The sequence below is a fragment of the Propithecus coquereli genome, unplaced genomic scaffold (assembly GCF_000956105.1).
Source record: "Propithecus coquereli isolate 6110/MARCELLA unplaced genomic scaffold, Pcoq_1.0 Scaffold203, whole genome shotgun sequence".
NCBI lineage: Eukaryota > Metazoa > Chordata > Mammalia > Primates > Indriidae > Propithecus > Propithecus coquereli.
Window position 1 is genome coordinate 509,040 of NW_012145301.1, and position 23,533 is coordinate 532,572.

Below are 23,533 nucleotides of genomic sequence, written 5' to 3' on the forward strand. Positions count from 1 at the left end.
CACTAATCAAAATGTAGGCCTTAACCGGGCGTGGTGGCTCATGCCTATAATCCCAGCACTTGGGGAGGATTGTTTGAGGCCAGGAGTTGAAAACCAGCCTGGGCAACATAGTGAGACCCCATCTCTGCTAACAATTAAAAAATTAGCTGACATGATAGCGCATCTGTAGTCCCAGCTACTCAGGACGCTGAGGTGGGCGGATCGCTTGAGCCCAAGAGTTGAAGGTTGCAGTGAGCTATAATTGTGCCTCTACACTCTGGCCTGGGCAGCAGAGTGAGACCCTGTCTCTCTTACAAAAAAAAAAAAAAACTTAAAAAATGCAAACTGTGAGCAACTTGGTATGGCTAACAAGTAGGTTTTTCCTATTGCAAGAAAAAATAAAATTTTTTAAAAGTAATGTAGAGGAAACCTATAGATTAAAAAAAATACTTAAAAGACACATCCAAAAATCACATATGGATCTTAGAAGGATCTTAATTCAAAGTAAACAAACTACACAAAAGTTATAACATTTATGAGATAACTGGAAATCTGAACATTGCCTGGATAGTTGATGGTATTAAGGAATTACTGTTAATTTTTTTCAGGTACAATAATGATACTGCAGTATTTTTAATGAACATTTATCTTTTAAATATATACACAAACTACCATGGAAGAAATTTATATGATGTTCGGAATTTGCCTCACAAGAAATTGTGTTTGTAAGCCAAAAATAGTTGAATGTCTGAAATTTCATATTAGAAGTTGGGAAGTGGATAAAGGTATTGAAATTGGGATGACAGTCTATGGGTAAATTTCACTCATTTCTCCTTTCTATGTGCATAAATTCTTTCCACCAAAAAAAGTTAAAACAAAATTAGGCCTTTAATACTGTGCAATCTTTAAAATAAGTCAGAAACTAAAAATATCGAAAGTGAAACTGGAAGTATCACTGCTAAAATACTCTGCCTAAAATATTTATTTTCCATTGTAGAGGTAAATATCTCTGAAACTTTAACAATTTATCTAAGTTTTCCTTCAAAATCTAACAACATTCTCAAGTCTAACTTTCTATCTGAAGTAAATTATTTTGTCTTTCCCTGACTATTTCAACCTACTGGCTTGTTTTTAAATGTTGTGCTGTAAAAACAGTATGGTTCTTTTTTCTGTAATCGTTACTCTAAATTATAAATCAAAATACTTAGTATCTTCAAGTTCAGTCCTAAATAACCAGGTGACTCTGGACGTGTGTCACTCAGCTCTCTCGAGCCTTGGTTTCCTCATCTGCACACAGAGACCGGCAAGCCAGATAATCTCTCTGGTGGTAACCTCAGGCCTGTGACTGCAGGGCCTGCTCTTTGCTTTGCAACGGAAGCTGGTCCCCAGTTTTGCATGGGGTATCTGGCTCTCCTCTCAGTATCTAACAAGGGCTACCTAATCTATGCACAAAGATCGTCAAACTGCAGGGACTTCAGACAACACAACCTACTGAGGAGCTCACACGCACATATACATCCCTATGGAAAACCCTCGGGAGGTGTAAGAGATGATTCTAGAGTGGAGCCAGAAAAAGCTATTGAGAGCCACACTAACAGAGTGCCTGAGTTGACCACTCTATCCCCTACATAATGGCCCGTGATGGAACAGATAATAAAATATAGTTAATACATTTTTATAGAAGTGTATAATATCTAATATATATTAAAATATATTTAATAGCCTGCAAATATATTTAATAGTATCAGGCATAGGCTGGTTGCTGGAGCTTGGCTGGAACTAAGTGACTGGCTGGCAACAGTCGTGGTGACCAGATGGAGGCTTCAGACGGCCAAGCTCAGTGTGCACTTACGACTTCATTCATAAATTTCTCAGGGAAACTGGAGTAAGCAGGGGGTATGTGTACCTGTGTCTGCAAGTGGCTACATCTGAAGAAGAGCCATGTAAGGTACACAGGATACGACAGCAAAAGAAGAAATATTAAACACTCTGCAGAGGTCATATTACTTTTTACAAAACAGGATATGAATCATTACTATGGTCACAACTTTGGCTTTCTCTTCAAACAACCCAAGATTACCTTGATGTGCTTAACTTTGTCTTCTTTTTCTGTCTTTGGTTTCTTTCCTGTGGCAACAAAAATGTAGTTTGGATTAATTCATGAAGGACCTACAGAGAAACATTTCCCCTACATTAAATCCTTTCTGAAATTCTCAATGAACCTGTTGCTTTAATCTGTACGTGACCAAAATTCCAAACGGATCATTTATTGCCTTTGGGGACTCGAAAGTGACGTTCGCAAGCTAGGTAAGGGCAGAATTATCACCTACAGTATGAACAGGGTGTTCTACCCTTGAAGTGACTGCAGATATAGAAATAAAGAAATCACTAAGGCACTACGTATGTATTAAGTGACCAATTTTTTAGTCTTTAAATATTTTTACCTTTTTTAGAAGGTCGCTCAGATAAGGGCAACATCCGGTATACTCTGAAGGCATTGTTTCCTTTCTTTATACTTTTATCCTTAACTTCTTCAATATCAGGCAAGGAGTTCATGGCACATCGAAAATTCGCCTTCCATGTTTTTGGATCAGGTTTATCTACTCCTGGTTGATGTTTTCCTAACAAAAGAGCCAAAGGTTAAGAAAAAGAGGGAAAAAAATTAGATACAGAGTAAAAAAATTCCTGGAAATACAGCATTGCTGGCCAGGTAGTACAGAGAAACCTTTTCATTCCAGGATACACCAAAAATAACCAACCATCCTGGTTTGCCTGGAACTGGGAAGGTTCTTGGGATGTAGGAATTTTATTTTTAAAACATGAACACTTCAAGGCAAACCGGGACAAGCTGGTCACCCTGGTTCGACCAAACAGTTTGAAAGAAAAATATCATAGTATCAATGGAGCATTCTGTAAGTAATCCGGAAGACTGGAAAGCCAACAAACAGAAGGAACTTGAGTGCCTCTTTTCCCCTGACTCTCAAACATTAAGTAAAAAGTCCAGTCCTGAAAATAGCTCCCCATTTGAATTTTGTAATAAGTAAATATACTCCTGTCTACCATTTTTAGGGAGATTTAGTCAATCCACGTTTATAGCTCTAGAAGAAAATGAGTTTGTATTCCCCTGGGGAACTTATCAGAATACCATTATTTATGAGAAATTTAAGGACTAAGATTCTATGGGATGGGTGGAACATCACTTCTCAGTAGTATAGTTTGTACTCCATGTGTCCTGGATGTGCCTAGGGATAAGTCACAGGTTTTTCAGAGCTACCTTCATGAGGCCATAAGCCAGGATATTTTGTATGTGTAATAAAAATAAACAAATGATAGCACCTGCCTCTATAAATGATGCAGGGAGTTTTAATACCTGTATGAATTGCCCAGTTTCTGAAAAGTGGTGCATCTTTTTCCACATCCCACCCATGTCTAGCCGCATGCATCCAGGGGATCTGAAAAATCTTCTTTTCCTGATAAAAACAAAAAAAAGACAAGTAAACAAGAACTGCAGTCATGGGTTTTGGCCCACCATTGCAGAGGGTTCTTAAGGCCTAGCTAGTAAGATTCCCCACTAAGCATCACTGAGTTTGTTGATTGGCTAGAGGAAAATCTACTGTAAATCAAACCCACTTCCTCACTGAGTCCCAAATCTTGACAGTCTACCCCAAATGAGACTGAGAGTCTCTCCAAATCTGGCAGAGCAGGAATGTATTCCAAGGTCAATGGTGATGATTTGGGATATACCAATGCATTCCATTATCCACGTCTCTTTTATAGGACTACAGATAACTGAAATTCTAATGCTTATTCTTATCATTTAATCCCATCATTTGGCAAATAGTAACTCCAGCTAAAACTTAAGCAACTTTCCAAAATAATACCCCTTTATGCTGCTAAACGAAAGTCAGTTGTATCAGAGGCCACTGTCACAGGAACCGAATACCTCCATCTGCTTGGGTATCCAATAGGAACAGCAGGCTGCTGTCTAACGTTCTAATCCTGTGGCTCTACTGCCCTGCATCAGATAGCAAGAAGTGCAAAGATGTGTAAATTATGGGATGACACTCATTTTCTGGAGAAAAGCCCCTCAATATAACCCTTCTATCAGACGCTCTCTCTCTCTCTCTCTTACAGACCAAGAGGTAACTCAAATTGCTCAAATCGACTCTGGCAAACACACGATTAGAAACTAATGCTTTTGAAATAAAGTCACACTCATAGTAAAACTACTATTTGAAACTGGTTCGTCCAGCTCTTGTGACAGTTCGAGCGCTTATTAAGGGCCCTGTGGCACTGTACATTTGACTATGCATATCGAGCTGGGGCTCAGTTTTGTTCCTTGCAACAACCTAGTGAGCTAAATATATGTTATGATTTCCATTTTACAGTTGAGGAAACTGAGGAACAGAATTAAACTATTGAGCCAAGGAACGTATGGTAGTAAGGGTCTAAGTTCAAAACCGAGGTCATGTGGTCCTGTATTCAATTACATAATCACCCCACATACTGTCTCCCAGCTTTTAGGTTTGGAAGATTCTCTGTCCTATGACAAACCTGTTGATTTGGATTCTATGGAGACTAAAACCCAGGAAACTGTATTTTTAAAAAAATCCCTCAAGGTAGTTCTGATAATTGCTGGGTTTGGGGACCCCTGCATTATATGCTGGGAAAGGAAAAATGTCAGTCGCGAGTTTCCACCACTTGAGTCTCACATAATGAAACATAGAAAGGGTGCCAGCTGTCCCAAAAGTGACTCGGTACCTCTCCACAGAACCAGTTACAAAGCCAGAACTAAGAATATTTCAGAGCACTAGAAAGTTTCCCAAAAACTATAAAAGGGGAAATTCTATTAATATCATATATTTGAAAGTCAGTTAATAAAGAACTGAAAGTGAAGAAACTTTTTCATAAATTCCTCATTGTTCATTCTGTGTCATACACAGAGATAGCAGGTGTCAGCTTAGCCAGTTTCAAAAGGACAGTGATCAGAAAAGGTCTCAGTGAAATTTTATTTTTTAATGTAGATGGAAATCAGAGAGCAAAATCACTTTGTATAATTTTTTTGATGAAAACAAAGAAAAATGAAAACTGGTTTCAGTACAAGAACTTTTCCTGAAGAGCACACTCAGAATCTAAAGCTTTACGCTTAAAGATACAGACCCTTAAGAATTTGATGATGTACTTTTTTCTAGGTCAGAGGAGTTCTGGGGTGACACGATCCGAAATCTCTCTCACAAGACACAGAGTTGATACAGATAAAGTTGATCTTTTAAACCTTTGCACTTGTACACGCACACAAACCCAGTCTCACAGAAACTATGCAAAAATCATGAAACCACAAAAGCAATGACCAAATTTAGCAATATGTACTATGATCCTCTTGAAATAAGCAAAGGACCTGAACAGACCTTTCTCCAAAAAAAAAGATATATGAACAAAAATGGCGGTGAGGATGTGGAGAAAATGGAATTCTCACCCATTACTGGTGGGAATAGAAAACGGTGCAGCTACTCTGGAAAACAGTTTGGCTGTTCCTCAAAAAGTTAGATGGAGAACTACCCGATGACCCAGTCATTTCACTGCTGGATGAATTGCAAACAAATATTCAAACAAAAACTTATACGCAAATGTTCAAAGCAGCACTACTCACAAAAGCCAGAAGATGGAAACAACTCAAATGTCCTATAGCTGATGAACATATAAACACAATGTGGTGTATGAACACCACGGAATACTACCCAGCCACAAAAAGGAATGGCTGACTGACACTTGCTACCACATGGATGAACCTTTAAAACATGATGCTACAGGAAAGAAGCCCGACGCAAAAGGACAAACATCAGATGATTCCATTTCCATGAAATATCCAGAAAAGGCCATCCACAGAGACAGACAGCAGATTAGCAGCCGCCACGACCTAGGGGAGAATGGGCAGCGAGTGCTTTCTGGGTACAGTGTCTCCTCTGGGAGGGATGAAAAGGTTCTGGGACTGGTGGTGACGGTTGTGCAACTTTGCGATGCACATCGCATCACTGAATTGTGCACTTTCAAATGGTTAAAATAGTAAGTTTTTTAAAAACTACATGTAACTTTTAACTAGTTTTTCATACGGCAGGGGAAAAAAGAAATGACTAATACGTGTACCACAGATATCTTTAAAAAAAAAAAAGACCATACTGAAAGGTAAAAGAAAGTGGGATTCATTTTAAAACTGGAAGAGATCCTGACCAGTGAACATCATTCTGGTCACAGATCCCTGTGTTCTATGGGACAGAGGCAGCGTCGCCATGTGTCTGTGTAGGCCCCGTGACATCGGAACGTGCCAGGTGGTTCAGAATCCCTGAGTGACCAGTCCTGCGCACTCGGCGGCTGTACGCGCTGTGTATGGAAGGACTCCATGTACGAGGATCCACTCATGACCACATGCACAGAATTCCGCCCTTCCGAAGGCAGAAGAACGGAGCGCTGCTTGAGTTCAGAAAAGCACTTAAGATTATCTTGAGCAATGCAGAACAAACACGCCTTGGCCTTCCGTGGAAACTAGTTCTGTTATCTCCTTCTGTCTCTGCAGGAAGTGGCTTTAAAATACCACACACGCCCAGCATTTATAAGATTTTCCAATTATTAACAGTTTGCCATTTTTGTTTAGAATCCTTACCCCGGTCAGCGATAGTCTGATGTTTACACAGACATAAGCCTGCTTTCGAAGGGGAAAAAATGGGAAAGGTCTGGAGCTACCTGATGACGCCTGCGCCTTGGTGCCTGTGTCCAGTGGACCTCCAACAGGAAACAGGAACATCAACAACCAGGGCGAGAATATCACTGAGCTACGAGAGGAATCGTGAACCTGGCCGTGGCTGCCTCCTTAGAAATGGCCTGGGGAAGCCCAAGCGAGCACTTGCACAAATCCAGAACTCACCTACTCTCCTCAGCAAGTCAGTGGCAAGAAGAAAGAGAGAGGAGTTACTGTTCATGGTCAGGAGAGACTTAGAGTCATAAACATCAAACACAACCTGTGGACCTTCTCTGGATTCTGATTTTAAAACAAATCAATCTATTTAGGGAATACTCGAGCATTGTGAATATGAACAGGGCAGTGATAACATCCAAAAGTTATCGCTAATTTTGTCCAGTTGATAATGGTACTGTGGATATGTAAGAAAATGTCCTTAAGTCTTATAAATGTACACTGTTTCGCAGTTGCTTTAACATACCAAACACACAAGCAAAGATAAAATAAAATGTTAATAAATCTAGTTGTGGACATGGGGGAATGTGCTATCCTATTTTTTCTGGTCATTAGGCTATTCAGACACACTGTGTACATCTGCAAATACCCATAATAAAGAGCAAATGGCCCCAGCCAAGGCCACACTCATGAGCTAGTCACAACACTGCTTCGCCAAACCTCCTCACTGCTCCTTCAGAGGAATCCAAGGACCTGTTCCATCACCACCCTGCGCCAAACTGATGAAAAGTAGGTGCTGTGGTCTGAATATTCGCCCCCTCCAAAACTCATGTTGAAATGTAATCACCAACGTGGCAGTGCGGAGAGGTGTGGTCTTTAAGCGGTGACTGGGTCATGAGGGGTCTGCCAGGGAATAATGGATTAATAGGTTAATGAATTAATGGGCCGTCACGGGAGCAGAGCTGGTGGCTTTCTAAAAACAGGGAGAGACCTGAGCTAGCACACTCAGCCCCCTTGCCATGTGATGCCCTGACCTTGAACTTCTACTCAGCCTCCATAACTATAAGAAATAAATTCTTTCCTTTATAAATTACCCAGTTTCAGGTATTCTGTTATAAGCAACAGGAAAGAGACTAAGACAATAGGAGATGGAAACAAATTTACGACATTGATTAACCACCTCTTTGCTTCTTACTAAGTTGTGCTGGGTTAGATGGATTCTCCATTTGAGACACATGTGACAATTGCCAGTCCCATGTCCATAGGTCTGATTATTTTAACAGCACAAAATTCAGCCACCAACATTGCGCTCCTCTTCAAGTACGTAACACTCGTTCCTATATTCCCAGAACAATCCTTACTGAGGAGGAGTGCCTCCTACCACAAGGCACTACACCTGGCACTGAGCACCAGCAACGACCAAGACAGCCACGTCACCTGTGCGTGGGGACCGGGGCACTTCACCATGAACGCAAACACCTGGGGCATAAGTGTGCCACAAAGCCATGGACAGTGTCTCTCCTAAGGGTTACAACAGTCTTCGGGGGAGAAGAGATTGTGGAATGACTTCAAACCACTCAAAATATAGACAGGGTTTCCCAGGCAGAATGCTTGTGAATGGCAGTAGGCTCTCAGCTAAGTGTTTATGTGGACAGATGAATGCCAACGAGGCAACATTAGTGTAAACCTATAAAAAGCTGCCTGTGGGAGTGCAGGTATGGAGAGAAAAGGCCCTGACCCCAGCCGAGGCCTGCAGTGACAGTGATGGCACTGCCCATGTGCACAAACAGGGCCATATGCCCACTCTGGCTGGGCCCCGGTGGGACGCCTGCTTGACAGGGCCCCCAAGCCATAGTGCAGCCCATGGCCTCCGTGCCAGTGGCATGCTGAGAGGCGGCGTGGGCCAGCAGCCACGCGCACGCTCTCCTTCATCAGCCTGGCTCATGCCCAGCTCTAGCAGAGAAGCCTGGCGAGATGGCACAGGGCTCTCCTTATCCTCTCTCTGCCTCGGGAAGAGAACTCTCAAGCCAATAGCCAGGTGAGTGAAGCAGGTAAGGGCCACCTGAATGGGGCCAAGTGCTCAGCTGCACAAAGAGAAATCCATTTGCCTTCTGGTCCTGTATCAGAAAAATACAGACAATGCGGATGGAAGACAAGGCATCCCCAGGGGAGTCCCAGTAAGGACGCAACCCTTAGAGGGTCCATTAGTTTCCTAGGGCTGTCGTGACAGATGACATAAACTGGGCAGCTTACAACAACGGAAATTTATTCTATTTCAGGCCTGGAGGTCAGAAATCCAAAATCAAGGTGTCAGCAGAGCTGCACTCCTTCCAAAGGATCTAGGGGAGAATCCTTCTTTGCCTCTCCCAGCTGCTAGTGGCTCCTCGAGTCCCTTGGCTTGTGGATGTGTCACTCTAGTCTCTGTCTTTTCCTGTGTGTGTGTGTCTTCTCTTCTGTCTCTTATAAAGATACTTCTCACTGGATTTAGGGTCCTTCCAGATAACCCAGGATGATCTCATCTTGACATCCTTAATTACCTCTGCAAAAACCCTTTTTCCGAATCACACCCCAGGTTCTGGGGGTTAGGATACGGACATCTCTTCTTAGGGGCCACAGTTCCGTCTACTACAGAGGACAGCTAACTGCAGCATATCTGCAATGCAGGCAGCATGACGACATTGTATGTTCCTCCCTGCATCAAGCCAAGCAAAATCAGTGTATGCATTTAAAAAAAGAAAAAGCAAACACAGACAACTTACTTCTCTTCAGAATTAAAGCATTTGCTTTAATCTCCCACTCTAAATCAAAACAGGTAATGTTATCTTGTTCTTCAAAACAGAATCCTACTTAACCTCTCTGTGCCTCAGTTTTCTTGTCTGTAAAATGGAAAATAATAACCGTACCCACTCCATAGCTGTAATGACGTGAGTTAATGCATGTAACTTGCATAGAAGGGTACCTGGCATGGAGTAAGCACTTACTAAACGTTAGCTTTTCCTCTTATTATTATTATTTATTACCCTATGTCTCTTCAACTCTACTTTCCTGACTGCCCCAAAGGTGTCCCTGCTAATGAAACAGGCAAAGGAACAACCCAATTTCCCGTTTGTTTCTTTGGAAGAGGCTAATTACATATCTAAATCTAAAACCCTACAGATACCCTGAGCCTAGAAAAACACATTATTTGCCATAAAACCTTAAATGTGTGACAAGTCACATGAAATAGGCATATAGTTTAAATGATTTCTGTTTACTTCATGGCCCACCTTGTTTCAGAAAGGACTTAAACAGATACATTCAAAACAGTCACATTCGATTAAAAATAAGTGGATGAGGGGAAAAGAACAAAAAGAAATAAGATTTGAGAGATGTCTGAAAAGACAAAATAAAGCCAGGAGTGAAATTAGTAAAAACAGAACAGTATGCTGCAATCCCCCTGTTCACTTCTCAGAAGCAGGCAGGAGCTGCAATCTGGCTCTCAGCTCTCACACCTGACACAAAGATAAAGCCTGACCAGCTAAATTATTCATTGTGTCCTTAAGATTAAAAAAAAGAAGAGGAGGGGTGTGGAGAAGAGGAAAAAGACATTTGCTCAGAAGAAACGCAATTGTTCCTGGTAGGAGGCAAGAGATTTCTCCCTTCGGCCTCCTCAAAGAAGGCATGATGCATTCTATTTAGTTGGGTTTCTAGATTATGTATTTCTACAAGTTTTTTTTTTAACTGTACAAATATTATCTTTCTGATTCACCCCTAACAGCTAGGACCAATTAAATTGAGAGTTTTGAGCTTCACAAAGTAAGGGAGTATTTATGCACACGTGTGTGGTGGGGGTGGGTATGATGATAAACTCATTTTTAGGACAGGTAGGCATATAAAGGTAAAAAGACTTTTTTTAAAAGAGAAAAACAAAAGTTTTCTTTAAATAAGAAACATTGAAAAGAAAAGCAATACGCTCCACCATCCTCCATGCTCAACGTAAAACCCTGCAGTTTCCATGTCCTCAAATTCTAAAAAACCAGGGAGGCAAGAAAGGAGTGATCTGGAGAAGGAAGAGGGTCAGAAGCATGAAAGAAAAACACAGAAGGAGCTTCCCATAAAGAGTCACCAAAATGCCAAAGGTGAGCGGACACTGGCAAGCCGAGGTTGAGGCTTCAGGCTAAGAAGATGGTAAAACTTTTTGATATGATCATTTTTCGTTGGCTGATTTTTCCAACGAATGACCATAAGGTCTTGAACACGATTTTACTCTTTGGCGGCCCACACGCGCGTCTCTCTCTCTCTCTCTCTCTCACACACACACACACACACACACACACACACACACACACACACACACCAACGCACTCACCTTGTTCAGCCACTTTAGCCCCGGTATCGTGTTGGAGTTGATCTGTTCCTCCAGCCACGGGCGCATGCGCATCCTTTCCACCGGCATGGTACCCTGTTGCGGAAGAGAAACACAGCGTTAGGCACTTCTGCTACTGACTGTCGTGTCTACACCACAGACTTCCGACCCTTTCCTATTTTCCCCATCCTCGGGGCAGGGGCCAGGGGAGCGTCCTCAGGGGCTGAGCCCTAAAGCCCCCTGCCCCTGCTCACCCCTCCCACTCGTCCAAAGAGCTGTCTCGGGGGTGTGGGGACAGGATGGCCCAGGCCTGCCCATTCTCCGAGCTGGCTCTCCACTGGCAGAGTCCTACGGACATAGGAGGCCCCTTGCAGAAACCCGGGTAGCTGGGGGGCCCAGACACCTCCTAGTGACTTTACCTAAAGCTAGGGTTCCCTCGCTCCTACCCTGGCTGTGTTTACAGCAGAAACCACCCGGGTATCAGGCATTCGGAGGACCAGCATGTCGCAATACCTTTGGGTACTACCCCTCCAAGAGCCAAGGGTGGGCAGGCAAAGCAGCTATGTGGGAAAGAATTATGCTAACCCATTCATTCCTGTTGGGTATCTGGGTTATATAAATGCCGTGAACCCCCAATATTGGCACTTACAGCTCTAAAGGAATCAGTGTGCCTCTCCCAAAGTCTTTAGCCAAGGAGCCGTTCCCTCCTGACTTAGTGTGTCCACTCCCAGGGCACACCAGCATCTTGCTCGGCTCCACCTCTGCCTTTGCCCTGATGCAGTCACGCCTCCCTCAAGCACCTTTCCCCAACACCACTCTCCCCTCTGACCTGACGCTGCCCCTTTTCCTTTAACTCACTTTCCCTTTCAAAAGCATTTCATGGTCTGACCACTCATCCTCCACTGGCCCACACCACACCTCCGTCCTCCTCCCGGCTCCTTTCTAGGACAACCTTTCCTTTGCCCACCAAAACATACCCACAGGGAATCACTAACAAAGTACCTTCCAAACTGTCTACCACTCATCCTCACCCTATGTATGCCTGAATTTGCATTTAATCTGGGATCTGAAAGCAAAGGCCATGCCGATTCAAGCCTCGATTCTATAGGACTTCGTGGACAGTGTGACATTATAATCCTCTTTCAACCCTAACCTGTCTCTCCTTAACTCATTTCCTTCAAAAAAGAGCTCTGAAAATTCTATTCAGAGGAATTTGGGCTGAGATGATCAACGTCTCAATACCTCTCTGATCCAGCTTGCCAAGGACTCCCTCTCTCTCTCTGCCCTGTCCCCACCCAGCTCAGTGTCATTACTCGAACCCTGCACAAGCCACCATCTTTTCCTTGCATTTCTCCCACAGTTCTGGCCCCCTTGATGTTGCAGACACCACCTGCCCTTGGTTGACACCTTTCCCTCCCCTCCTCACTCTCTGGCCTTGCCAGTGCTCACCCTCCTTCCAAGACCCAGCCTCCACCTTCCTTCTCCCCAAGGCCTTCCCAGACCACTCTGGCCTGAAGTAATCCCTCCTCCTCCAACCCCTACCACACCACTGATCTTACACTGCTCATCTGAAAATCCAACACTGCTTTAGGGCTGCTGTTTAGTCTTTAATCCTATCCCTCATCTTACCTATACACTTTCCGGCTGTGTACATTTTCTCTTCCTAACCAAATCCGACATTCTTTGAGAGTAGGAACTTCACTTCTAATGGGTCTTTTCATAATCCTACAAAGCCCAAATCCTGCCTTCCACACAGGAAACGTTCCAAACAAGGCCCAGGCCAGCTCTGAAGATCACCCTGGTCGGGCTGCCATGGGAGGTTGGCCACACCCACTCATTTGGAGGCTCCGGCCGCCATCCTTTGAGACAGAAGCAGAAACCCTGGAGATTTCCACAGGGACGTGCAATAGCCATGAGGAGCCTCAAACACAGTTGCTCTCAGCAGGTCTCAAGCTGTCCCATGCATTTATTTGTTCATCCACGCACTCAAAGATCATGTATTGAGAATGGTGTTCCAGAACTGGAAAAGATAAGACATTCCCAGCCATCTAGACGGACACAGGAAAGAAGGCAGTTCCATACCCCATGAAGAGCCCTGGGTGCAAGACGATAAGGAGTTACGGGGGAGTCTTGGGGAAGCTGTACAGACCACACTGGTGACCCTGCGAGGGTCTGCCCACCGGGGTGGTGACCGCCAGCCCAGTCACATCCTCCCTCCGAAGATCTCAAGACATAGAATGGGCACAGTCAGCCCAGAGCAGGAAATAAAATAGAGGGAAGAGCAGAAATAGGGGTAGCTACAGGGATCACGAGTAGAGAGTGACAGACGCCGGTTCTTCTGACAACCCGACATGCAGAACCACTGTGCGCAGCTCCCCAGCGCTGCTGTGGTGCCCGAGCCCAGCCACAGGGGAAACGAGAGGCCTGTGGAAGTGGCCCTGCTTCCAGTGCGTGATCATAACATGATATTTCCTCCCATGTTTTCGCACAAATAACTCATTTGGGGAAAAAAGGGTCACCTGAAATATTTCAAGAAGCTGAAGGCTGCATGGGGAGATCCAGTCGATCTGCATTATTGACAGATTCTGTATTTGTAAATTTGCCTACTCACTAAAATATACTTGTAACCTGCAAGTCAATACTGGCGACGCTTTTGCACTCAGTTGCAGAAATGCACAGGATTCGACTTATCTGACACACACATCCCCAGCTGAGGTGGGACAAGGCAACACCACCTCCTTGTTTTAGCTCTGCTACTACAAACATACATGTCCTGTCCACAGTCTGTTTAGTGTGACATTTTCCTCAATTTTGTGCTTTCTGCTAGTGATTTTGCTGTTTAAAATGCCCCTCAAGCATTGTGCTGAAGTGCTGTCAGCGTCCCTAAGGGCGAGAACGCTTACGGAGAAAATACACGCGTTAGGTAAACTTCACTCAGGCATGAGTTATACAGTGCTGTTGGCTATAAGTTCACTGCTAATCAATCATTATAGATATGAAACAAGGTGCCTTTAAACAAAACACATACAACAAGGTTATATATTGATCAGTTGATGAAAATGCTATGACCAGAGGCTCCATGTCCTCACAAGAAGGGGGAACTGTGGACACAGACACACACAGAGGGAAGACGGCCATGGGAAGACAGAGGCAGAGACTGGCATGATGCTGCCACCGACCAAGGAATGCCCAGCATTTCAGAAGCTGGAAGAGGCAAGGAAGGGTCCTCCCTTAGAGCCTTCGGAAGGAGGATGGTCCCGCTGACACCTTGATTTTAGATGTATGGCCTCTGGAACGAAGACAAAATAAATTTCTCTTGTTTGAAGCCACACAGTTTGTGGTTCCTTGTCAGGGCAGCCCTAGGAAACTAATAGAGAAAAGAGACACTGCAAAGGCCCTGTGGCAGGATGACCTGCCACTGGCAGGCAGTCAGCAACAGGGAGGACACAACAGACATGGAAAACCACGGCTAGTCTCTGGTCAACAACCTAAGACTGAAGAGAAAACTGAAGGATTTCAGCAAATGAATGATATTTGTCAATAATAAAGGTAAGAGCTGGTTATGAAATTTAAACCAGTGTTTCACCACCTTTAGTGCACATATGAACCTCAATGCAGTAGTTCTAGGTGACCCCTGGGAATCTACCTTTCGAACAAGCTCCTATGGCCCACACTATGAGAAGTAAGACTCTAGACTCCCTTTATTTGTTAATCACAAATTGCCTGGTCATTCTGGCCTTTCGTCTAAGTGTCAGGTTTAACGGCATCATCTACCTGCTGGGCCATCGTTTATTTACAGACCACGCCTCTCCAACCAGGATGCCGCTCAGCCAAACCCCAAACATACAAACAAATTCTCACAATCTTACATCGGGACTGGTGTTAATTATAAGTGGATTTTTAGGAAACACAAATAGAGCACGTATTCTATCAGAGTAGGGAAAACTCTTACAAAGGGCTTTATTTATTCCAGGTTTATGTTTGTTTGTCTTTGTAAATAGCTAGGACATCCCCCCCCCCCACCGTGATACACAACGACAAGTGGACAAGCTAACCCACTTACGTGAAGACCTTCCCTCTGTCTTACTCAACTTTACGCCCTGGCCCCATCTCCCACACTGAACGGGTTAATGAATTACCAGTGGTCTTGCCACATGACACAGAACAGAAAGTTTGCCGTCTGACACAGATTTCTCAGGACTATCAGAGGGTGAGCATACATCATGACTTCTGTGAAAAAAAACAAAGGAGGAATTCTCCATTGAGCCTAGCACCAGGAACTGGTCATTTAGTTGGGCACTAACAGCAGATTATATTTCCAGAGACTAAAAGACTGGGATGGCAGGCAGAGAGGGTCAGATGACTAAGTACTGAAAAGAAAAAATGCTTACTTGGTAGATACCTTCTAGCTTCCGATATTGAAATTCAAGGTGACACACTGGTCTTCCTTCTGAAAGGCCAGTCTCCCCCAGGCACTAACACCCAGGACACGTGAAACTTGAACAGAATTGGAGAAGGCAGGTCACTGAGTGGAGGAAACACACAGGTGCTATTTTTGCCTAAGAGAACCAAAACACACAAGAAATCAGGACATTTGTTTCCCAGTCCTGACTCTGCCATTGCCGGTGTGTGTCCTTGGGTTAGTCACTCCATCTTTCTGGTCCATGCTTTGATCATCCAGAAACATGAGACATTTCAAAAAGATGATTTCTGAGGTCATCTGTGATCGCATGAATACTTTTGTGACATGAAGGCTCACAATTTGTTTTATCTTTTTGTAAGCTTCTATTCTTGTACACTGGATTGTTTTAATAAGTAAAGTGGTAAGATTTTATGGCTCTACAAACTTAAAATATGAACAACTTCTACTTCAAAGGAAGTAAAAGAGCTGAAGCACCTACCTGGAGCCTGGCAAAAGGCACTTTGTAAAGTCACCTTTCATTATACCTTTGAGATGTGGGGTTGGGACCAGCTTCATAATCATGGCATCTGGCTATAAACCAGTTCAGAACATGGTGGGCATTTAGAATATCACTGGTGCCAGGGCTGTTGCATAAAGGCATGCAAGCTACTCATGATGAGTCACTAAGTCATATGACATGAATGATCCCCCATAAAGTTGAGAATGCTATGTCCCTGATTAGTGCCATTAACAGTGAGGTTGAATTTTCACCTAAATAACTGAGGTTTGGTTCTTGGAATAGTACTAGCAATGGCTACTATTTGCTGAGCACTTACTATGTGACAGGAATTAAAACTAGGATTTTCTTGCCAATGTGCAGTGGCGTGCACCTGTAGTCCCAGCTACTCAGGAGGCAGAGGCGGGAGGATCACTTGAGGCCAGGAGTTCAAGGCTGTACTGTGCTATGATCAGGCCCGTGAATCCACTGCACTCCAACCTGGGCAACAAAGACCCTGTCTCTTAAAATAAAAAAAATATTTTAAAAAACCCCAAGATTTTCTATGAGTTTTGTTACTTAACTCTCACAACCCCAGGAGGTAAGGACTTTATCATCCTTTATTGCAGATGAGAGGACAGGTTGGGGAACTGCCGAAAGGCAACCTGCTAGTAGTAGGTGGGGAGCCGACACTCTCATGCAGGCATGTCTGACATGAAAAACCCAGTTCATAAACCCCACCCTCTGCTTTCATCTTACTTTAGGGTTTAGAAAGCACTCGGCTATGATGACCTCTTAACTGTTCTACATACTGAGACTTTCTCAACTCCTCTGTCTTGTACACCACCGACATATTCATCTTCCAAAAATACCACCCTACTCATGTTAATTCTCTGTTCTAGAGATTTTTAAATGTCCCTGCTGGATTTCAGATAATAAACTCCTTGTCTGAGAGGCACCGGGTGGTGGTTCTAGTAATGGCACGATAGGTAATTCAGACCTAACTCCCATGGTAAGTAACTAGGAAACGTGAACACAACATATTTTTGCAAATCCATTTAAAAGCATCAGAGAGCTAACAAGGTAGTAAAAACTTAGGAGGGCGAGATCTGGGAGAAAAAGAAACCCAGAAAGGGAAGCCTGACACGTGGGCTGCTCTTCTCCTAGCTCAGGGGCATCTATCTGCTGGTCCCTGAAAAGGAGGCTGAGGGACTCAGGGGCTGAGCAGAGTTTTTGACATGTTCAGGTGACTAGGGGGACCGAAATTAAAGACCAAGACCCAGCTAGGAAAACAGGGTTCTGGAAACACCCCTCCCCAAGCTTTGTAAGTAATATAACTAAATGAAAATAGACTAATATCAAAAACTGAAGCTCAGCTTTGAATCTTCTTAATCCCTGATCAAATTAAAATCACCTGGAACTTCCAGAAATAAATATAAATAGTATTTTGAGGAAGATGACATTATCCTAGAGTTCATATTATTTCTGCAGCTTTTCATATACACTCACCGGCATTCAATCAATATAGCTAGGAATATGAAGATAAGAGGCCACAAAATATTATAGAAAACCAAGGGAAATAATGGGCCATAGAAACAGACCCATGGGGATACAGACACAGGTCTTATACAGATATAATGGATATACAGATATCAAATGTTTTCAGATGCAGTCGTGAAAACATCTATGCCTAATATGTTAAAGGAAATAAAAGACAATATGGAAAGTGTTGTCAGAAAACTGAAAATTAGGCTGGGCACAGTGGCTCACACCTGTAATCCTAGCACTCTGGGAAGCCGAGGTGGGAGGATCCCTTGAGGTCAGGAGTTCCAGACCAGCCTGAGCAAGAGTGAGACCCCGTCTCTACTAAAATTAGAAAAAAACCTAAAACTTATAAATTTTATTTTATTTTTTATTGTATATATGTTGACATTTTGTTATTATAGTTATTTTTATACCTTTTTGTTTTCACTTCTATATCTGAATTAAAAGAGATTTTATGCACAACTGTTACAGTATTATAATATTTTCTATGTGTCCACATAATTACCTTTACCAGCAACCTTCTTACATTTATATGTTTTTATGTTGTTGTTTAACAATTTTTCATTTCATGTTGAAGGACTGCCTTTAATATTTCTTGCAAGGCAGGTCTAGTGGTAATAAACTCTGTCAGCATTTTTTTTTCCAGAGGAAGTTATCTCTCCTTAATTTCTGAAAAACAGATTTTCTATAAACAAATTTTAGAAGTAAAGAATAAATCATTAAAATGAAGAATTCAATGGATGGGTTTAACAATACATTGGACATTGGCCGGGGGCAGTGGCTCATGCCTGTAATCCTAGCACTCTGGGAGGCCTATACGGGCAGATCGTTTGAGCTCAGGAGTTTGAGACCAGCCTGAGCAAGAGCGAGACCCCGTCTCTACTAAAAAAATAGAAAGAAATTAGTTGGACAACTAAAAATATATAGAAAAAATTAGCCGGGCATGGTGGCGCATGCCTGTAGTCCCAGCTACTCGGGAGGCTGAGGCAGAAGGATCGCCTGAGCCCAACAGCGTGAGGTTGCTGTGAGCTAGACTGACGCCACAGCACTCTAGCCCAGGCAACAGAGTGAGACTCTGTCTCGAGAAAAAAAAAAAAACAATAAATTGGACATCACTAAAAAAAATAATAAATGAACCAGAAGACAAGTCAAAAGAAATTCACAGAATGAAGCACTGAGAGACAAAAGGGTGGAAAAATGTACAAAGGAACTAAAAGACCTGAAAAGATCTAAAATACGGATAATTTGGAGTTCCACAAAGACAAAAGAAAGAATGAGGCAGAAGCAGTATTTGAAGAGACAATGACCAATAATTTTCTAACCACAGATTTAAGAATCACTGCAAACCCCAAGTGGACAAATACAAACAAAACCGCACCTAGGCACACTGTAGTACACTTGCTGAGAACCAAAAACAGGGAGAGAAATCATAAAACAGCTGGGGGGACGAGGGGCAGGGAGAGAAACCAGACTCGTCACCTTTATAAAAAAAAAACAAAAAAAAAAACACAAAACTCATAAGCCTTACAGTGACTACTCAACAGAAACAATGGAAGACAGAAGACAATGGAAAGATATCTCTAACGTGCTGAAAGAAAATAACTGCCATTTTAAAATTTTACATCCAGAGGATATTGACTTCAAGAAAAAAGATGAAATAAAGGCATTTTGCACTCAGAGAAAAACTTAAGAGAATTTTCCACCTGTAGAGCCACAGTTCACCAGCTCAGAGCAGCAGGGTCGGGAGATGGGTCATGGCTTGGCAAGAGAGAAGGTGAAGGACCGGGCACTGAGTGACTAAGAATAGGGCTTGCGTGTGGGTGTCTCTGAAGCCGACCCCAGCAGTGTTCTGCCCCATTTCTTTTGCAGCTGCCTCATTTCTTTAAAATGCCTATCAGGGCTCTTGTCACCTACTAGCCCTCTCTGCCTTGTATCCTCCCCTCTTATCAGCCCACAGAAATTCTACCCTCCCAACAAAAGCTAGCTTAAATCTGCTTTCAACCGTCAAGGCTTCTCTCACAGCGCTAACCACTGGACACTCCTGTCCTGTGGCATGTGTTGTCTCTGGACCCAGTCACCCAGTGTATCAACAAATATTTATTAAACACATATTACTGGCAGGGTGCGGTGGCTCACACCTGTAATCCCAGCACTTTGAGAGGCCAAGGCAGGAGGATCGCTTGAGGCCGGGAGTTGGAGACCAGCCTGGGCAACACAGTGAGACCCAGTTTCTACAAAAATTAAAATTAAACTTAAAAATTAAAAAACACACATATTATTAGAAGGAACTATGGTAAGTGCTGTGGAGGATTCACAGATGTGTAAGACATGATCACTGCCCTCAAGGAATTAATAAGTGAACTAAGGACAGGAGACATAAATCATATAAAGCTAACTAATAATACTATAATTATAATAATGAAAGACTAGGCAATAAAGATCAGAAGGCAGTGTATGATTAATTGCCAACTAAACTGACTAGCTCATACAGAATATATAAATCATCGTTAAATGGATTTGTAAGGGAAAGCTTTATGGTACACGGAGAGCCTAATGGGTGGGAGGCGCTGCCTAGGCAGGGAGGGAGAGGGGAGCCGGCAGGCCCGGGGAGCTACAAGGTTGGTGTCACCTGCCAAAGCAGGACTGAGGAAGATGTGTCTGCTGGTGTGGGCAGAGCAATGGCCTCTGCACCCATGCAGGTGGGGCCGCATAACAGTCAGCCGGCAGGTGACAGGCAAGCCCTGGGTGCTCCACACGGTCGCCTCTAATCCTCGCAATGGCCTAATCGGCGAATACCATTAGCCCCCCTGAGAGATGAACAAATGCACAGCCAAAAAGGTAACCCCCTCCCCAAAATAACATTAATAAACAAGAAAGAAAGGAAAAGAAACTGTCCAGGTCACCCAAGCCTCTAGATGGGAAGCCAGGATTTGAACCCGGGTTTTCCTGGAGAGTCTCAAGGGCCCAGCTAGAGTCTGGACTTGTCTACACAGGCTGCTAAAGACTTTGGAGCGCGCGCCTTGAGAAGAGCCATGTTTCAGTATCACGAGCCTTGCGAGCGCGCTCGTTGAGGATGGCGGTCGGGGGAATGCACGGAAAAAACACAAGTGATAACCCACTTACAGGAATATAATGGCTATTTTTAGTAGTCATTTTTCCTGGGTGCATAAGAGTCCTTCCCCAAATGCAAGTTCCTCTCACAAGTTCCTCACACTAACTTCTGTGTGCCTTTTCAGCAAAAATAAGAATTTCCTCACAAAATTATAGAAATGGACAGAAAGCCGGAGTTGGAAATTGAAAACCACCATCACCATCATCATCTCCATCATTCCCATCATTCCAGGGCTTACTAGGAGCCAAATGCAAAGCAAGTGCTTTTCACGCATTATCTCATTTAATCTTCCAAAGAGCTACCTAGGTAGGGTGTCTTACCTCCATTTTACAGATGAGGAAATGAAGCTGCTTACCAAGCTCCGCAACTATTAAGTGGCAAAATTAAACTTCAAATCTAGATCTGCCTGACTCCAAAGAGTATGCCAGTAACCTCTAGAGCAGTGATTTTCACACCTTTGATAACAACCCTTTAGAGGGTCGTGGAATCAGTTTATTGGATTCAGATCAGCATTACTGGATTAAGATCAGCACTTCTAATTTAATCTTAATTAACTACAATATAGACTATAAAATATGAGGGAGCACCCCAAATAAAGTGAGCATTGTTTTATGAAATTTTTGTTTCAATTTTATATCCTATTGTATCATACAGGTACTGTGGTCAAAAGAGATAAAAGCATCACCCAGGCTGCACTGGCTCCCAAGGGTGTGCAGACCTGCGAACGAGGACGGCCGGCAGCAGGGGAAGGTGCTGTGGGCAGTGGAAAGCAGGAGAGAAGGATGTAGGAAAACAAGGAGAAGAAAACCTAAGAAATACACTGACTGCCGGGAAGTAGAAATAAAATGTATAAAAGAAGCATCATGACATATGCTTGGCATGAAAATACCATGCTCAGAGCTAAGACAATATGACCCTGTACATTAGGGAGGGGGGCTGAGACCTTCCTATGTGGTCATGCTTAATTCTTCTCTGCCTGCAGTACTGGACTCAGTCTACATACTTCAGTGGGACCCTGGAGGAAGAAGTCAACACTTGCCAGTCAGGAAATCAGAAAGTCATTTAACATGCGGATGGAGTGCAGGCACAGAAAAAAGCATGCTTTTGAGTGTACATATCATCTGCACCAATACAAAACTGAGTTTTAAAAGTTTTGTCAGGTCAGGCGCAGTGGCTCATGCGTGTAATCCTAGCATTCTGGGAGGCCAAGGCGGGAGGATCGCTTGAGGTCAGGAGTTTGAGACCAGACTGAGCAAGAGTGAGACCCCATCTCCACTAAAAACAGAAAAATTAGCCGGGCATACTGGTGCACATCCATAGTCCCAGCTACTTGGGAGGCTGAGGCAGGAGGATCACTTGAGCCCAGGGGTTGGAGGTTGTTGTGAGCTATGATGACACCACAGCACTCTAGCCTGGGCAACGGAGCAAGACTCTGTCTCCAATAAATAAATAAATAAAAGTTTTCGTAAACTTAGGAAAGTTAATAAGCAATGGAAATCAATTGTGTCACATCCATTTTATAATTGCTATAATCCTTATTTCATATTTAATACATTTATTGTTTTATTGTATTGAACTTTAAAAAGATACATGTCATCTTATAGATTCATTTTTGAATGTATCAGCCAGGTGCAGTGGCTGACACCTGTAATCCCCAGCACTTTGGAAGGCCACAGAGGGAGGATCACTTGAGGCCAGGAGTTCCAGACCAGACTGGGCAACATAGTGAGACCCCATCTCTAAAAACAATTAAACAATTAAAAATATTGGCCAGGCATGGTGGCTTATGCCTGTAGTCCCCGCTCCTCAGGAGGCTGAGGCAGGAGGATCGCTTGAGCCCAGGAGTTTGAGGTTACAGTGAGCTATGATGGCACCACTGCACTCCAGCCTGGGAGACAGCAAGACCCTGTCTCCAGCCCCGTTTTCCTCATAAGGTTTTAAGCAATTCAATCATGAGTTCTCCTACTATGTGGATTTTTCAGGAAGAATGATGTGGCAAGACTGCTACCCCAAACACACCATAACCCAGTTACACTGTTCAGTTCTATTCAGATTAGTATCTCCAAACTGCCTATGCAACATTATTACCTGGGGAACTTAAAAAAAAATCCCTTAGCCTCACCCTGATGAGAATTTCCAAGGCTTAGTAACCAAGAATTTTTCTATTATCCTGGAGTAATTCTTATATGCAGCTGAGTGTGGGAATCACTGCCATTCAGTACCCATTAGCCCATGGACTTCCAGATCCCAGATGTCTAATAAACATCTTCAACTGAGTCTCGGGAAAACAGGAGGCCAATGGTGAATATATTTCATCATTAATGCATATGAAATTAAAACCCTAAAGTGCCTTTAATTACCACGAAACAAATTTCTCATGCTGAGATTCATTCAGATGATAGTTTTGCATATTTGCCATTCCATCCACAATTTTTTAATTAGGTGTGTTTTCTAGATCTTTTGAGAAGATATTACCATAGCTACTTTGCAAAAAATTACCCTATCTCTGACCACAAACAACTCTGGTCCCTGTAACAGTGTGATTCAGCCTCTGATAATAACGTGTGCTGCATCATCACCACCATAATCGGACAGAGAAAGTGACTTAGGGCCTCCCCCTGTGAGCTCAAAAGATCTATCACTGGTTCCTGGTTCTGCGGGTGACCAGTGGTCATTCTAGAGAACGATTCTTAATGCGGCCTAACAAGAACAGAAGTTCTTCATCCAGACAGTAAGCCTTACAAATGTAAGTGACATGTTACGTTCATGCAGATGTGTGCTGAGAGAGACCCCCAAAAGCTCTCCAAGGGCAGTTCCCTGGGGAACGTAAGACGCACAGTGCAAGAACTCCAATGGGAAAGCAGCTAGAGCTCTCTGCGACCTGAACTTGACCTCCCCGGCCCCGTGCCCGTTCTGTGGTACTCCGCCCACTGCCACTTCAGCACCCGGGGTGCAGTCTCCTTCCA

The 23,533-nt window shown here is 43.4% G+C and overlaps 1 protein-coding gene across 4 annotated transcripts in view; it reads right to left on the reverse strand.

Annotated features, from left to right (window-relative positions):
- IRF2 (interferon regulatory factor 2) overlaps positions 1-23,533 on the reverse strand; it is a 76,816-nt gene that overhangs the window by 25,836 nt on the left and 27,447 nt on the right. For 2 of the 4 annotated variants that reach the window (XM_012644024.1, XM_012644026.1), the window contains exons 2-5: positions 11,016-11,108; positions 3,350-3,449; positions 2,424-2,600; positions 2,060-2,106 (exon numbers count right to left, since the gene is read on the reverse strand). In XM_012644024.1, coding sequence (XP_012499478.1) covers positions 2,060-2,106; positions 2,424-2,600; positions 3,350-3,449; positions 11,016-11,102 — 411 coding nt within the window. In that variant the 5' untranslated portion in view covers positions 11,103-11,108. Of the gene's footprint in view, positions 1-2,059; positions 2,107-2,423; positions 2,601-3,349; positions 3,450-11,015; positions 11,109-15,403; positions 15,472-23,533 lie in introns of those variants that run through there. The other 2 variants (XM_012644028.1, XM_012644027.1) reach the window with 2 other exon arrangements.